This window comes from Leptonotus elevatus, chromosome 6 (assembly GCF_054856555.1).
Source record: "Leptonotus elevatus isolate MCC_2025b chromosome 6, RoL_Lele_1.0, whole genome shotgun sequence".
Taxonomy (NCBI): domain Eukaryota; kingdom Metazoa; phylum Chordata; class Actinopteri; order Syngnathiformes; family Syngnathidae; genus Leptonotus; species Leptonotus elevatus.
Window position 1 is genome coordinate 22,341,384 of NC_141244.1, and position 16,906 is coordinate 22,358,289.

Here is a 16,906-nt window from a genome sequence, read left to right on the forward strand (position 1 = left end):
AACTTGCCTTTTAAGCTAGCTAATTAACAGCAGGCTAACTAGCATAACAAACATCTCACCGCTCGTTCATTCACAAGCTAGTGAAATGTTCACTTTTCAATTTGCTTTGTAAACATAGTTAGCTGTTAGTTACTTTGCTAGGCTATCTACTTGTTAGCAAATACGACTGTTAATCTTGAAGTTAGCTCGTTTATAATAGTTAGCTAACCCACAGTATCTGTTAAGGCAATGTTTTACGTTAGAATTGAACAATTCCTTGATGTGTGACAACAACCTGCACTGTGTATATTAAAACGTTTTTGCTACTTGAGGCGGAAGCAAAATAGGGGTTAAGACCATCAGGTCACACATTTTCATATGGGCAAGGCTGCCGTCCCCCCGTGTGGGTGGGCGGCCAAGACGGTATAAGAGTAGATTAGATTAGACCTTGTTCCGCATTCAGCAGAAAAAGCTCCACAGCTGTGTACTCGATCTTTCTGGCATCCAGTAAATAGTTCAACTGAGAATATGCAGTCTCCTGGTTGCTATTATTAGTATAGCGAGCAATCGATATAAAAGAACCGGTGAACGTGCCCATCTGAACTTCACAAAACTAAAATGAAGTCATAGTGACCAAACAAGATTGAAAATGGACACTTTTTTAATATGAGAACATGTATTAAAAGACAGTAAAATACAATATGTAAAGTAACAATAGAACCTTAAGGCACTTAGTGTAAAACTTTAAACGTATTCAACCTAACGTATTGAGTGGCTATGTTAGGACGCCGCGGGCGAGATGAAAATGTTGAAGATCACGGCAAAGAGGAAGAAGACCAGGTAACCCACGATACACATCCAGAAGCGAGGGTCCTTCAGCAGCTTCTTGTTGTAGTCACTAAAGAACACGTAGCCCACCGTCATGCCCGCCACGATTCCCCCGAAATGAGCCACGAACGATACCTGGTCACCACAGGAAACTCTGGGTTAAACTTCCTTAATGAGACTCAGCTAAATCACTGTTAGCACATTACTCAGTTAGTGAGCTGGCTAACAATTAATCGGTAAGGTTAGCTATTTTACAGACTGTTAGCTAGTTGGTAGTTAGTCTGCAATTTAGTTTATTAAATGGTTAGTAAGCCAGTAAGTTAATTACTTTCTGATTATTTAGTAGCCTAGCCACCTGTGCGGTAATTATAACAATTGTTTGTTACTGGAATAGCTAGCTAGCTAGTTGGCTACTTTTTTTAGTCAACTAGTTGGCTGTTATTTCATTAGTAAGTTGGTTCATTACTGAGTTAGCATGTTAGTTAGCATCTAGTTAGTAACAGTTGTTCATAAGCCACAGCCAATTATTTAGCCAGTCAGTTACTGGGTTGGTTAGTTAGTAACCAGTTCATTATAATGTCTGTTAGGGGTTCACTGCCAGGTTAGTTGGTTACTAGTTTGTTAGCTAGACGTTAGTTCATTAGTATGTCTGTTAGCTAGCCTGCTGTTAGTACATTAGATCATTTTTAATTTATTGGTATTTAGTAAGCATGAACAAACATTAGTAGTTCATGAGTAATATTAAAGCTAATTAATTAGTTGTATTATGGTTACCATTCTACTAATTTGTAAAGCTGATGTATGTAAGCTACATGGTAGCGAGCTGCTAGGTGGGCTATAATCGAGCTACTACGATTCATTTCACTACTAGTTTCTCAGTTAACAAGCTACTAAGTTTGCTATGGGGTTAATAAGTAATCTAGTTCAACTACTTTAGATCGCTAATAATTTGTTACTTAGTTTGTGAGCGTTCTACTTGTCAGTAGTAGTTAGCAAGTCAGATACTCGGAGTCAGCATGCCAAACATTTTGTAAACGTTTGTTAATATGGAAGACAAAATGCATTTCACGGGATTGATAGATAAGAAGGTACAAGAAGCGTGTTGTAACATGATCTGCTGATGTACCACGACAAAAAAAACTAATGGAGCACATCAGCCATTTTGGAGCAAGAATATGCGACACGCTGGAGGCAAGTAAGTTGGATTTGTGGAAAACACAGCAAGCAGCCGCACGTACCTTCATACCGTCCTCGTCGCCGGCAAATCTTCTGTAGAAGGCGAAGCCGAAGTCCACGCCCACTGCAACACATAACATGCATTTCAACCGAATAGAAATGAAAAACGAGTGTAAAAAAAAATGAAGATACAAGATGTCTGCCTACCGATAATCACGATGACAAGGATGCGAAACACACCGAGCAGTGGGATCATCTCTCGGAAATTCTGCAACAAGACAGTCAATTGACTTGAAAGATTTTACTCTTTTTTTTTTTTCTTGCAAAATGAAGATTTTCAGATGCTCACCACTATAGCGTTCATGAAGTAGCCTCCGATGAGGGCGTAAACTCCCCCAGAAGCCCCCACCAGGGCACTGAGGGGATCAAAGATGGAGCTTGCCAGTGAGCCTGAGTGGGACGTACACGAGGCAGACGTCTCGAAAATGATACTTTATCATCAACATAATCAAAATGTGTCACAAATCTGCCGAAAGCGTTCCTCACCCGCCAAGACTCCGGCCATGTAAATCATTCCCACTTCGAAGCCTTTGTGAACCAGCTCCAAGGGAATACCGAGCAGCAGCTGCATGAACAGGTTGCCCACGATGTGCTCCACACTTAATGGAATCAACGCACCGTTAGTACCGTAGTTAGTGCCGACCTTCCTAGTCCTTCATCTGCTATGTGAGGCTCCTGTTGCCGAGGAAACGACGATGACGTGCAGTGGATACATATTGTAGATTTTTCTTTCATTTTGATATGAAGTTCAGTCAATTAATTGGCATATTTTTATTTTTTTAATTGGGACCACAGAGGGCATAAAAGTTTGCGCTCCATAAATTCTGACAAGCAGTTAGCAACCATTCATCATTACAAATATTTTAAAATATTGACAAACATTTTGAGGGGAAAAAAACAAACGCTGGACTAATTGGATGTCCTTATTTCTTTGCATTTAAATTAAAAAAAAAAGAAATCTGTTAGGAAGTACTGCATATATTATCATATAGTATGTCTTTATTATCATTATTGTATTTTATTTGTTTTCATGACAAAAAAACAAAAGTAGAGCACAAGTAAAATTTGAATGAATTGACTGAAACAAATTGAGGTGCAATTTTTTAAAATAAAATATCGAATATGCTGTCAATAATTATTACTAAGAGCTTCAACAGCAAAAAAAAACTTTTTTTCCAGAAAATACATTACAGTATGTACAACTCTGGGGGGGAATCTATGATATTCTATTTATAGGTATATATCCATCCTTACATCTATTTTCCATAGGAAAATGATGATATTGTTTTGCTTTATTTTTTTTCTTATTATACACCGTGATAGGCTACGTTTGAGACTTCAAAGCTAAAGCCGCTTGTATAGAGGTCAAGACAACACACGTGTTATTTGTTTTCCTTCCCGTTCTCTTTCCCACGTCCGTTTGGCTGCACTTACCCGGCGTGGACAAACATGTAGGACAGAAAGCGCCACGCTTCCTGCCTGTACTCGGGCCGGTAAGTCAGGCGGCTGTTCCAGATGCCTTCCTCCAGAGTCACCCACTGCTTCTGGGGCTTCCACACGGCATAGTAGATGAACATGGACAGCTGGAGACAAAACACATCCTGTACATTTAGCATGTGTTGATCTCATTGCGGCCATTTTGTCCGCGGGAGATTAAATTTTTTTTTTTAATGCTTCCTGTATGACTGATTAAACATATGCAATAGTCATCACAAATCCAGATTGTAGTCAGAGATAACATGCTTTGTTTGGCATTGTTTTGTAATACCACTTTTCTATTCATTTTTTTAATTCATTTTCATGATAGAACGCTTTTTCCCCGTGCCTTAAAATTGGGTGTTGGCACAGTATGATGTCACGATATTTATACTTAAAGCGCTCACCATCCCGCAAGGACTTACCCTTCACAACCGTAATTCAAGTGGACCTATTTGGTGGCAACGTGCTTTTTGGGAGGTTCCTGTTCTCCTTTTGAGCTCTTGTGATGAATCATAAGCCACAAAGGAGGAAGGAAATGACGCTTGAAGCAAAAAATCTGTGCTCGTGTTTAAGGCAACTCATCGTTCCAGATCTCTTACCTCGACAACACTGATGATGATGATGAAGACGGGCGGCGGGCAGCAGTTGGCCCTTTGCAGGTAGGTGCTGCGGGCATCTTCCGGAAGCATCCACCTGGAGACGCTCTGCTGGAACTTCTCGCAGCATCCCAATTTCCGCCTCCCGTCGGGGAGGTCCTCTCCAACCTGGGGGTCACGCTTCTCAACTTGTCGCTCCACGGGGAACGGCTCCTGCTGCTCCAGGTCCACGTCACCCATCGTCGCTGCGTACTTTTGTGACGGAAAAACATATGTTAATTAGGGGCTGATATTAAATTTTTTAATTGGCTGGGTTTTTTGAGGTTAGTTTTTTTTTTTACCACAATACAACATAATACAAACTCTCCCCACAAAAAAATACTCCAATTTTTGGGGAAGGGAAAAAAAAAAAAACAATAATAATAATATATACGCTTTTTAATTAAAAATAAGAAAACATTGTTTTTTTATTTAAAGTAATAAAATGTGGGAATTGTTTAAAAAAGTTTTGGAGAATAAAAACAAATATTCACAAAAAATCATTTCATTCTGAAACCCCCTTTTTTTTCTGTGGGGAAAAAAATTGTGTTGGTACAATTTCAGATACGTGGTGAAGTTTTGAAATAAAAAAAAACAATGTGTTATTTTGATTAACGGACATTGTAATTAAGATATTTATTTTTTTATTTTATTTTTATTTTTTATTTATTTTCCAAACATCACAGAGAAAATACTTTTTGGAGGGGATAAATAAAATACTAATTGTAATATTGTGTGATTTTTACTTTTAAAAACAAATATTTTTATTTTTCCTTTAAAAAACTTTATTATTTTTAAAATCAATACAAATTTAAATTTAGATTATTTTTTAATCCATTCCTGGAATATATATTACATTCGTTTTTGTATCTAAAAAATTATATAATGAAAACAAATTGAGGCAGGCAGTTTAGATGCATGTCGTTGCCCTCAGGGTAAACAAAGCAGAGTCCTGGTACATTACAAACGTTGTTTACCACACACCTGCAAATATTTTGTGTTATCAAAACAGCAAAAAAACGCATTTAAAATAACCCTGTAACTATATATTTTAAATGACGAAAAAATAGTGTAATTTAGTAGACAAAACTCACCTTAAACTTCAACTGGAAGCGACCCAAACCACAATATCGACTCGATACTGTACTTGGTTTGTATCAATGAATGACAGCTTCAATCGTCCTTGGATGAGTTAGTTCCGTTTTTTGCTTTTGTTTTGTTCAGTAGTAGCGAGCCTCGATGTTGCGTCGTCGGCTCTCGTCTCGAATGAAAATTGGAGCAGGAGGAAGGCAGAAAAATGGCTCGAAGATAATTATAGTCCCCTGAGTTTTTTCCCCTTCCTTCCTCCCAGCGACTAAACAAACAAGCCGCGCGTAATTCGGAATATTTGACCGTCCTGCTCCAGAGTTCCGAGCTAGCCAAGAGGATGAGGCGCAGGGCGGCTACTTGACTTGACTTTACCTGTTAGCTCCTGTTAGCTACCTGACTCTACCTGTCTGTTAGCTCCCGCCTCCACCTTCCCTGCCACGCCCGTAAACTGCGAGCCTGGGACGCAACGGGTAGGCTCGATTTGCATACCTTATCAGCCAGAACATGAACAACAAACTCGAGCGACACAACCAGGAAATTATTAAGATCACGAGGTCATGTGAATCCAACGTGATTGTTATGGATGTACAGTACACAAATTCAGAACAAGGGAAGAAAGGAACGTGTTGGTACGCTAATGTGCCACACTGTGGCGCTAGAGTCCATATAATGTAATCTTCGTTTGAACATACTGTAAGATTAGAAAATAAATATTGTACTAGTTTATTTTGAATAATTTATTAATTTGCATAATTGCAAATATCTTACTAAAATAGGCTACTGTACATTGTATTACATATTTTCAATTGTATATATTTTTTCTTACTTTTTTAATCAAGCTCTCAAAATAAAACTGCAACAGAAAAATTGTTTCAAGAAAAAGTTTAAACTGCATTTTTCTTGTAAAAACACAAAAATTCTACCAAATTTCTATTTCATTTTGCAATTGCTTTTAGATCATTTTATTTGTATTGTTTTATTTTTAAAATAGTTTAATTTCTACATTTAAAGTAACAAGAGTTTAATATTCATCAGTTATTAACAAATATTTTAACCAGTTAATTACAAAAGAAATAGCAATACACCGTTACTGTCCAATGAAAACCATAAATTTTTATAAAGTAAATATTTCTACCTCTTACAACCTAAATCATAATCATTTGGTTCTTAATTTCTACATTTAAAGTAACAAGAGTTTAATATTCATCAGTTATTAACAAATATTTTAACCAGTTAATTACAAAAGAAATAGCAATACACCGTTACTGTCCAATGAAAACCATAAATTTTTATAAAGTAAATATTTCTACCTCTTACAACCTAAATCATAATCATTTGGTTCTTAATTTCTACATTTAAAGTAACAAGAGTTTAATATTCATCAGTTATTAACAAATATTTTAACCAGTTAATTACAAAAGAAATAGCAATACACCGTTACTGTCCAATGAAAACCATAAATTTTTATAAAGTAAATATTTCTACCTCTTACAACCTAAATCGTAATCATTTGGTTCTTAATTTCTACATTTAAAGTAACAAGAGTTTAATATTCATCAGTTATTAACAAATATTTTAACCAGTTAATTACAAAAGAAATAGCAATACACCGTTACTGTCCAATGAAAACCATAAATTTTTATAAAGTAAATATTTCTACCTCTTACAACCTAAATCGTAATCATTTGGTTCCAATTGTGTGAGATATAAAGTTTGTCATCCATTCTGACACCCACATGGGTTTCTTCCATGCCTTAATAGTGTTGCAACCAAAATCAATAACCTTCAGGTAAATTCAGTTCAGTAGTCCACATCATACAATGGAGAAAAAAAAACGGTATTCATTTAGAATTATAGAAAGAATTTCTCTGGCAGATTTTAAATCACAGAACTTTTATTTTTTCCAAAAGGGAGAAAAAAAAGCACATTCTCATATTAGACGAGAGAAAGTGAGCGAGGAGGGACGACATGAGAGGCGTTAAATACAGCTGCTCACTCCAATGAGCTTCTATCACATGAGCCAAAAAGAATAATAAGCTTTGTAGTCTACAGCGCCAGGCCAGAGATTGGACACACGGGGATCGGTTTCAGTCCACATTTTCAGATAGAGCCAGACAGCGAGAGCAGAGACGGGAAACTAGAAAAATAAAATAAAGACAAATAACATGGGGGGGGGGGGGGGGGGGGGTTGTCAGGACAGGATAGGACAAAGGTCGTCTCTCAAGATTTCTAGGTTTTGGCCAGCAGCAACAGTTTTGGATAAAAAGCAGTTAAACCATGGCACTGTGTGTGGGTGTGTGTGTGCGCGTATGTGTGTGTGTGTGTGTGCGTGGGGGTAAAAATGAAAAATCAAGTGGTAGAGGGCCTTAGAAGAGCGGCCATTTTGTGTGTGTGAAGGGAAGAAGGTGGGATCTTGTGGTGGTTCGTTCAGGAGACATCTGAAAAGAAGCGAAGGGCAGTGAGTTGGCACGTTGGAAGACACATTTTTACAACATTTTAAATAATCTATCAAAACAAATATATGCACTTAAAATATTTAGAAAATGAGAAAATATGTAAAAATATTAAAATCTAAAATTACTCCCCTCCCCTTAAAAAGACTGAAATGTGAACTTTAAGAAAAATGACCCCCCCCCCCCAAAAAAAAGAATAAAAAAAAAACGTGAACAATAACACACAAGGGGGGGGGGGGGGATATACGTTCCTAAATAGGACTGGGTGTACTTACAACTAGCAGGCCGGGCGCCGTATCTTCGCATGATCTGATCTTGTGTGAATTTCACAAATGATTCGTATTGTTCTGTGGAGAAAACAAAAACAAGACCAAATGCGTTCATCTCGATTGACCAATCACTGGTGCCATGGGCTGCACCTGATTTCTAGTGTACAACGTCTATCCGAGAATATAATTGCCATAGTTACCTGACAGTTTTGAGTTGAGGATTTGTTCATACTCCTCTCGGATCTTCTCCTCGTGGTCTTTGAGCAAGCGCTCGCACAGGTAGCTCACCTGCTTCAGCGTGAACGAGGGCTGGTCCCGTCTGGAGGCGCCTGACAAAACAAAAACAAAAACAAAAGCTTGATTTATGTAATAGTTTTTGCTATTTAGTCCCTCTACCAACTCACAATCAACTAATCCCACAAATTCACTCCATCCTGGCGAATTTAGTGCGAGTTAGCTTGCCTCACGTCGCTAGCTTCTGCTATTCCCAATAATCACACCAGCGGCACCGGGACCGCGGAATGGCGGTGAGGAACGATACAAAGAAAAAGCTTGACTGATTGAAACGGATCCAATCCAATAAGCATGCAGTGCCGGGCGGGCGTCTTCGCCTACCTGGTGGTGAGCTGGGGGCGTGCAGGGATGAAGACGGGCTGGGGACGTCAGAGGGTCCGCAGGCCTCCGTCTGGTTGAAGGCCCCCTCCAGCTGCCGCCTCCTCTGGATCCTGCTGTACTCCTGGCGCAGGTTTTGGAAGATCTGCTCTGTAGAACCACAAACAAAAACTGATGTCAGTTCTAACACACATGACGGATGATGACTTGGAAGCATTTTTGTCATTGTCGTCTTTTGAGGGGAGCATCTGCTGAGCCGCTGACATCATCAGAAGCCATTTACAAGAATAATAAGACTAAAAAGGGAAGTCGAGCCATTTTTTTTCTTTTGGGAAAATAATATGTTCTATGCAGCCCCACTAGTCTAAATATGGCATTCTGGTTGATATTGGATTAGTGGAATATGAGTTAAGCAGCAAAATCCAGCTGTTTTTATCCATCCCAGGGGGCGGCCATTTTGCCACTTGCCGTGGCACTGAAGAGGACATCAATGTTGCTCAGGTAGCAACCAATCATAACGCAGCTTCAGAAAACAGGTGAGCCCTGGTTGGTCGTTGCCCAAGCAACTGTGATGTCATCTTCAGTTGGCAGCAAGTGGCAAAATGGCCGCCACCTGAGATGGATAAACACGGCTGGACATATTCCAAAAATCGAATATTAATCAGAACGTCATGTTTAGACAAGTGAGGTCACATATAACATCAGACAGCCATGTTATTCTTGATGGCCTATTATATTTTATTGTATTATATATGCAGCTGCAGATTTGCATACCAGTGATAACATGCTAATTTCGTGCGGTACTTCACAGTAAACTTTAAAAAAAGTTCAATGTTCAGGAAAAGATCCTGTGAAAACAAAGTAGCTGATAAGCGAATGAGAACACTGGCCTGGCTGTGTACATTGTGTTTGTTGTGTTTTTGCCATGTTACAAGGATGTCTGTAATTACAGTATTTTGAAGTTGTTTTTTTGTAGGGTCTGTGAAAATATTCCCCCACAATTTTGAAGAGCTCTGTGAAAAATCTTTGAAATTATCTGGACTTCTGTACAATGAAATGTTTGTTTTTTAAATTTGCTGAATTACTGGGTAAGCAAGTTTTAGTATAAGGAATCTTTGTAGAAAACAAAAAATTATGTGTAATGGAAAAATCGATGTTGCAGCATCCAAAAGTAATTTGAATTATGCAGGACCCTCGTAATTTTACTTAAGAGTTGAAACTAAAAACTAAATGCTGGATCCGTGTAAAACCTTTGAGTTTTAGTAGCACCCCTGTGTAAAACGGTTTTAATTTATCCAGACCTTTTTCCCCGCTGATTTTGCAGGATCCATGTTTATCCGTTTTAATTTTGCAGGATCTTTGTGTTAAGTGTGGAATGCTTTCAATGTTGCAGGATAGCAGTGTAAAACATTTCTAGTTTGCAGGATGTCTGTTAAACTTTAAATGTTTCAGATAAAACGTAAAACAAAAAAAAAAAGAAGGTTGTTTCCAGATACAATGGGAAAAAAATTACAGTTAAAATGTCCCCCAAAAACTTTTTTTTCTTTTTTTGTTTTGCTGGACCTCGAACCTTATTTTAGAAGGCTCTCTGCGTTCAAGTGAGCGATGTCAAGAGAAAACAGTAACCCCTCATTTATCTTGGGCGGGGGTCCAAAAGCTACCCATCAGCAGCTGCCAGGCAGGGGAAACGTTTGTGGGAGTAATGTTTACTACAAGAAGTCACGTGACTGGCTCCTATTGTGGTATACGTGAGGATTTAAAAAGAAAAAAAAGAAAAAAAAGAAGAAGAAGAAGAAAGAAAAAAAAAAAGATGTGTCCATGCACATTAGACTGCATCCTCATCAGTAGTAGCAACCCAACTCCAGGGGGGGGTTGCTCGGTAACAATGGCCAGGCTGAGCAATCAATCACAGACACTTCCTTCCGGGAGTTTGGGGGAAACATGGCGAAAGGTACCGGGCAAAAAAAAAAAAAAAGGCTCAGACGCTGACCAAACAATGAAGTAGACACGAGATGGAGCGCATAGATTGGACGTGGGCGGGTGGCCTGGGTTGTGAGAAAACCCAGTGTGTGTATAAAGGGGGGGGAAGGGGGGGGTTCACTGAGGCGTATGATGGCTCAGTTTAAGTTACAGTAAACCAACAAAAGGCTACGCTTCAAGGGCTGCAGTTTTTGTACCAATGCTGCATTCCATGTCAATGAAAAAGTGAACAGTGCTTTTGTAAAATTTTGCCATTTGTCGGCTCATGCCTAGAGTCATTTTCACGCTAAACATTAGCTCTATGGGCTACATGCTATCGTTAGCTTGCCAGGAAAATAGCAAACCTCCGTCAGAAATAAGGCAACGGAGTGCAGTGTTGTTTGTAATGTTTTATTGGGAAAAATGCAGCTAATAGTCATTTGCATTGAGCGCTGGGCTACATGCTATTGTTAGCATTCCTGAAAACGGACATTTCGGCATCAGAAAAAGTGCAATAGAACGGCTGTTCGTTTTGCTTGCCAGCTAAAATCGTGCCGTTTGTTTGCTCGCGTCTGGTCATTTTCACACTAGACATTAGCATTATGCTACCAGCTAGCCGCCACCGTTACCTTTACAGCAAACTCGGACATTTTTGCATCAGATAATGTGCAACGTTGCAAAAAAGAAAAAGACTTTGAATGCAGCACGACTGTCTGACTAATTGTCGGCGAGTGGATGGAGTTTCACGACAGCTGACATTTAGCTCAACATAAAAAGATTCTTCGACAAAAACTCCGTTAGACGGGCCTGGCTTGTTACCCCCAAACTCCCATGAGGGCCATCGTGGTGAGCCCGATACCTGCAGCTGCTGTGCTGTAATTCAGACAGCCGGTGGTGGGGATTCCAACAATGGACATGAAATCGGGCAGACTTGTATATCATAATAGCACCCATGAAAAAGCCAAGGACCAATGAGTCAGCCATTTTGGGGAATAATAAGACTAAAGGGGAAGTCAAACCAATTTTATTTTTTGGGGGGGGGGGGGAATAATATATTCTATGTAGCCCCAAATAGTCTAAATATTGCATTCTGGTTAATATTATGTTAGTGGAATATGAGTTAAGCAGCAAAATTCAGCTGTTTTTATCCATGCCAGGGGGCAGCCATTTTGCCACTTGCTGTGAACTGAAGATGACATCAATGTTGCTCAGGTAGCAACCCATCACAGCGCAGCTTCAGAAAACAGGTGAGCTCTGATTGGTTGTTGCCTGAGCAACTGTGATGTCATCTTCGGTCGACAGCAAGTAGCAAAATGGCCGCCCCCTGACATGGATAAAAACGGCTGTTTTTTGCTTCATGACTCATATTCTGTACATGTAATATTAATCAGAATGTCAGGGCGAGATATTAATAACGCGGAGCAGGTGAGAGTTACGCCTCGCTAGCAAGTGAGGCCAAGGCGACGCCCACGTGGGCCCGACGCATTGCCGTGAGTTGAAAAAAAAGCAAGCGGGCAACAAAGGTGGGACAAATTGATAATTTTGCACGTCATAGACGTGTAGATTTGACGTCCGCTGGAGGAAATTACCCTCGGGGCGCAGGAAAATAAAATGACAAATAACATGATAGGGCAACACAAATATTATTTTAGAGCGGTCTCGGGAAGGACATTTTAAATGTGTTTTGACACTCAAAACAGATGCTGCACAATACATTTTATTATTACATTCCATGTCTATAATGAAGTCAGACAAGTGGAGGGTTGTGGAATGACCTCCCCCAAGGCCAAACCGTTAAGAAAAATGAAGAATTTATGATGTTACAAAGAGAGAGGCTGGGGCCATTTTTGGGAGGGGAAGGGATTGATTTGATTGTTTTATCTGGATGGCCTGCAAGTGGTCTTCATACATGTATTGATTGTAATTCTAAATGTACTACTGCATAGGTTAGTGATGGTAAATTGTACTTCATTTGTATATCCACCTTACAAGCGCCTTACATTTCTCAGGTAACAACCAATCACGGTGCAGCTTCAGAAAACAGGTGAGCTGTGATTGGTCGTTGCCTGAGCCCTGAGCAACATGATGTCCTCTTCGAACGACAGCAAGTGGCAAGATTTTGCGTCATAACTCATATTCCACAAATATGTTATTAATCAGAGTGTCATGTTTAGACTAGTCAAACAAAATTAAGGTCGACTTCCCCTTAAAAAATAATAATAATTGGGATAAGTAGACTGATCAAGTGGTTGCCCACTCCTGCCACAAACGAACCTTCTTAAAATCAATTATTTGAGTAATCGATGGCATAATCAACAATAATTAACAATAATTAACTCATTCACTGCCATTGACGGCTTTAGACGTCAAAAATTAATTTGAACTATTTCTGTTTAACATTTTTTCCCACTTTAAACAAGAGTATGAAAACCTAGAAAAAAGTTATTTTACATTTAGAACAGATATAAAATTTGTGATTAATCGTGAGTTAACTATTGAAGTTATGTGATTAATTACAATGAAAATTTTAAGTGCCTGACGACCTAATTTCTAATAATCTTTTCTTTTCATTTTTATTTTTTTTAAGAAAATTTTAAATTAGGGCATCAGGCGATTATTTTTTTTATTGTAATTAATCGCATAGTTAACTCATGATTAATCAAAAAATTATATCTGATCTAAATGTATAATATTTATTTCTTACTCTTGTTAACAAAAGTGGAAATAAATGTTAAACTAATAAAAATTGTTCAAATGAATTTTTGCCGTCTACAGCCGTCAATGGCAGTGAATGAGTTAAATTTAAAACTGGGTGGCACTAGCTGGTAACTTGTCAACTGAAGACCATGTGCAATTGGATGTTCGACAGTATGGATATCTGATAATCCTGATGATTTATAATAATTCAGCATAGGAGCAAAAAAAACAATATCCATTTCCATCTGTGCCACAGGGAGAAGCCATCATTTCAAATGTGCAAAAAAACATCTGCTCAATGCTGTGATCAAGATGAAGCTTTTAAGGTTTTTTTTCCTTGATTTTTTTTTTTTTACTGAGGATGAGCGAAAATATCTGACAGCTATTTATGTATTGGAAAATCACACGAGAAAGTCAGATCAATAAAACATCAAGCAGTGTGGGTGTTTTAATGCAGACTTTCGATTTCAGTGAGCAGATTTTGAGTCCTCGATTAAGCGTCAAACTGAATATGGGATGAGAACCCAGAAAGCGTACATAAGCACACACACACAAAAAATCCGAGCTCAAACCTCAACTGTAAACAACTGTCTACAATTCTACATAAACTGTAAAGAGAATGTGTTATTATCTTATCGACCATTATCAAACAATGTCAACCATTTTGTAAATGCAAAAAAAAAGAAAGAAAAAAGAAGTAAATCCTCCCAGGGGGAGAAAACCAAACGTCTAACTGGAATGGCACACTTGTCTCCGAGCACAAGTACATGATGTATTTGTCAGAACACGGCTGTGTGAGCGCACGTGCGTTCCATCAAGCTCGACGAGCATGCGGTGGTATAGATAAGCGCCGCTCCCCGTGTCGGCCTACGGCCACGTGCTCAACCAGTTCTACATCAAGCTTGTGGCTTTTTTTTTTGGCTTTTTGTCGTCATGATGTTGCTAGAGAAACGGGGTCACCGGGCAAAACAGGAAGTTGAACATCTTTGCCCTGGCCGCGAGGTACAAAATGGCTGACGACGATAATGTGACAATGGGCCGGCATCGGGTCTCATTGTGAAGAGACGTAATGGAAGTTAGGGCGAATCCCGCTGCTGTTATTTCGACCAACTTCCAGGAGGGAATTCACTCAATTGTTGCCTTTGCCAGTCGAGGGATGGTGAAGCATGGCGGAAAAACGTCGACGGGGCGCGAGGACCCAAAGCAACGCTTACCCTGACTGACATGTTTATTATAACAAGAGTGCGCAAAAAAAAAAGTCTAAAGGTCCCACGACAGAAATTTAATCGGTAGTTGGTCAGTCCGGTTTGAAGCATTTAAGTGCAAATTCTATTGCTTGTACTTTGACGAATCAAGAATTCACCCAAATGAGCCCCAAACCAAAGCAGGTCAATAAACAGAAACATATTATTATTAGCATCATCATCCAATATGGGCGTGTCACCGTGAAAAGGTGATCCGAGTGCCTAACTGTAAACGCCGCACATAAAAACCTTGTGAACTTGTCTAATAAAATAGAATGCACAAAATATTTGCAAGTAAATCGGATATGGGGTTTCTCTGAGTAACATCCAAAACGAAAGAGATAACGTAACACAAAAACGTTCACCAAAAATAAAATTTATTCCAACACACACAAAATCAATATCTCCGGAAGACATTGTCTGTTTTTCTAAATTCTTCATACTTTTGTTTTGTACTCAGGTTGGCCATTCCAAATAGACTTGTCATTTTGACAAGCTGTCATTTTGGGGAAATGTTGTTACGGTGCTATAAATGGCCTACACCAAAAATTTAACACAAAGTCCGCCATTTTGGAGCGAACTCCTCCGGATTTCACACAAATGCGTCAATCAAAAGCAGGTATCCTCGACAGATGGGACAATGCGACTTTCCTTCACCTACGCCATTGCCCACGGGCAGAGCATGGCATCAAAGTTGGTCGACCATTTTGAGGATTCGCTGTGGCGATGATGGGTCCATTTCTCCTGCCGTTTGCAGCTTTAATTCCTACTTCTGCACTTCCGTTTATACGGGAGGGTGAAGCAAATGCATCAAGGAAATGAACAATGCCCTCCCACCCTCAGGAGGAAAGGAATAATGGCACCAACCCTCCCTCCCTCACCACCTCAATCCATGAGGATTGTGCCAGCTTCTCATTAGCAGCCTGCAATACTGATTAGCCTGCTATCATATCTACAACCTTTCCCTTCCATTTTGAAACCTCTTATATGACGACACATGAGCAAAACATCACGGCTACGGAAGCAAGACGTGATGTACACGTTAACAAGTTAAATCGTTAACTTCGAATTCAGCATTTTAAAGAGAACCGAACGATTTTGATTTCAAAATGACGCATTTTCTTTGAGTGGAGGCCATTAATGATCGGTTTGAATGAACACATGAGGATATATAGGTCATAAATCAACGCATAATAACACAACGACGACATTCCCCTCGCGCATGTTAGCTTAGCGAGCTAAGCGTTAGCTTCCAACCCCCATTCAAGCTAACCACTCCACCCAAATCCCCCCCTTCCTCCCCACAATGACACCCATGCAACAACAAAAAAGCAATCCGATCTGATTCAATCGTACCTGGCGTGAGTCTGTTCTCGCCCGCGACGCTCTGCGGCGACATGGAGTGAGTCGGGCCGTCGACGGCGGCGCGGAGGTTGTTGCATCTTTGCGGGGACGGAGTGCCGGGAGTCCCCGGTAGGGGGTTGCACCGTCTCCGCTTGGGAGACTGGGGACTGAGGAGGGCCTCGAACTCCATCGAGCGCTTTAGCGTCGCCCCACAGGCCATTTTCGGTGGGAAAATGGGACGTCAAAATAATAGAAATGAGATTCGATGAGTGTTGGTGCCGGTGGCAGGCGTCCTTTTCCGGGCTTCGAGGCTGTCCGTCTTCCTTCCCACAACAACGGCTTTTCTTCCTCTCGAAGTGCCAAGAGCCAAGTGAGCCTGCTGAATTTTTCAAACGTCACAATGGCGGAGCGTACCAACGAGCAACAGAGAGAGGGGGGTCGTCGTAATGTAGCAAGTTCTTACTTGCTGTCCCCTCTTATTCACCGGTATAGTAGATTCACACGTTATTTTCTAGAGTTTTATATTAACGCATTCTTAAATACAAACATTTCTTCATGACTTTAAGTGCAGTTTTCATGACGTTAATCTACGGAGCCTCCCCCGCGATGAACGTTATGGTTTGAGTTGAACTCAAACTAAAGTCGCTGTCTGAAAGGTGGAGGTGGTCAGGTTAAACGTCAAATTTATCATGGGTATTATATTTTCCCCTCGTCTAAATGTGAATATTTTTTTTACAATTTAATTTAAACGTCACGCCTGTTTATTGTCACAACCCTTCAAACTTGTAAACGTCATATCACAGTGAGTGGATATGCCTCACAAAAACAGTTACTGGTATTTGTTAGTGGCTAGCAAGTAGGCCTGCTTGGCTAACATTGAAAAATTTTCATGTGTATAGAAAAGGGAAAAAAAATGGTTATGAATTTTGTTGAATGAACACAGTGTACACAAGTTCGCTTTCTTCAATTGTTTCTATTATTCTCAACTATTTTCTGTATTGATCACTTTTAAAACAGAAGCTGAAACAGTGCTGCACATAAAGAAACATGGTATATAAAAGATGGCAATGAGCATTACAACA

General features: G+C 39.7%; 2 protein-coding genes across 3 annotated transcripts; both read right to left on the bottom strand.

Annotated features, from left to right (window-relative positions):
• Positions 1–622: 622 nt before the first annotated feature.
• Positions 623–5,812, bottom strand: rhbdl2 (rhomboid, veinlet-like 2 (Drosophila)). 2 transcript variants are annotated; one of them, XM_086077852.1, is made up of 8 exons: positions 5,252–5,809; positions 4,122–4,370; positions 3,478–3,626; positions 2,530–2,642; positions 2,333–2,433; positions 2,191–2,251; positions 2,046–2,107; positions 623–942 (listed from the first exon to the last, which is right to left on the bottom strand). In XM_086077852.1, the coding sequence occupies exons 2-8, from the start codon at positions 4,356–4,358 to the stop codon at positions 760–762; spliced, it is 906 nt and encodes a 301-aa protein (XP_085933978.1). In that variant the 5' UTR covers positions 4,359–4,370; positions 5,252–5,809; the 3' UTR covers positions 623–759. The 2 variants fall into 2 exon arrangements, with proteins under 2 accessions (XP_085933978.1, XP_085933979.1); XM_086077853.1 differs by having other exon boundaries at positions 752–877; positions 5,252–5,812.
• Positions 5,813–7,122: 1,310 nt separating this feature from the next.
• Positions 7,123–16,204, bottom strand: akirin1 (akirin 1). The gene is made up of 5 exons (XM_086079074.1): positions 15,837–16,204; positions 8,584–8,730; positions 8,169–8,297; positions 7,975–8,046; positions 7,123–7,684 (listed from the first exon to the last, which is right to left on the bottom strand). The coding sequence occupies exons 1-5, from the start codon at positions 16,042–16,044 to the stop codon at positions 7,674–7,676; spliced, it is 567 nt and encodes a 188-aa protein (XP_085935200.1). The 5' UTR covers positions 16,045–16,204; the 3' UTR covers positions 7,123–7,673.
• Positions 16,205–16,906: the final 702 nt, after the last annotated feature.

Coding starts and splice junctions, on each gene's coding strand:
- akirin1 (XM_086079074.1), bottom strand. CDS start 16,044: ATGGCCTGTGGGGCGACGCTAAAGCGCTCGATGGAGTTCGAGGCCCTC. Junction 8,731..15,836: donor CGAGAACAGACTCACGCCAG/GTACGATTGAAT, acceptor GTGGTTCTACAG/AGCAGATCTTCCAAAACCTG. Junction 8,298..8,583: donor CGCCCCCAGCTCACCACCAG/GTAGGCGAAGAC, acceptor TTGTTTTGTCAG/GCGCCTCCAGACGGGACCAG.
- rhbdl2 (XM_086077852.1), bottom strand. CDS start 4,358: ATGGGTGACGTGGACCTGGAGCAGCAGGAGCCGTTCCCCGTGGAGCGA. Junction 2,643..3,477: donor TACATGTTTGTCCACGCCGG/GTAAGTGCAGCC, acceptor GATTCCATTAAG/TGTGGAGCACATCGTGGGCA. Junction 2,434..2,529: donor CATGGCCGGAGTCTTGGCGG/GTGAGGAACGCT, acceptor CGTCCCACTCAG/GCTCACTGGCAAGCTCCATC.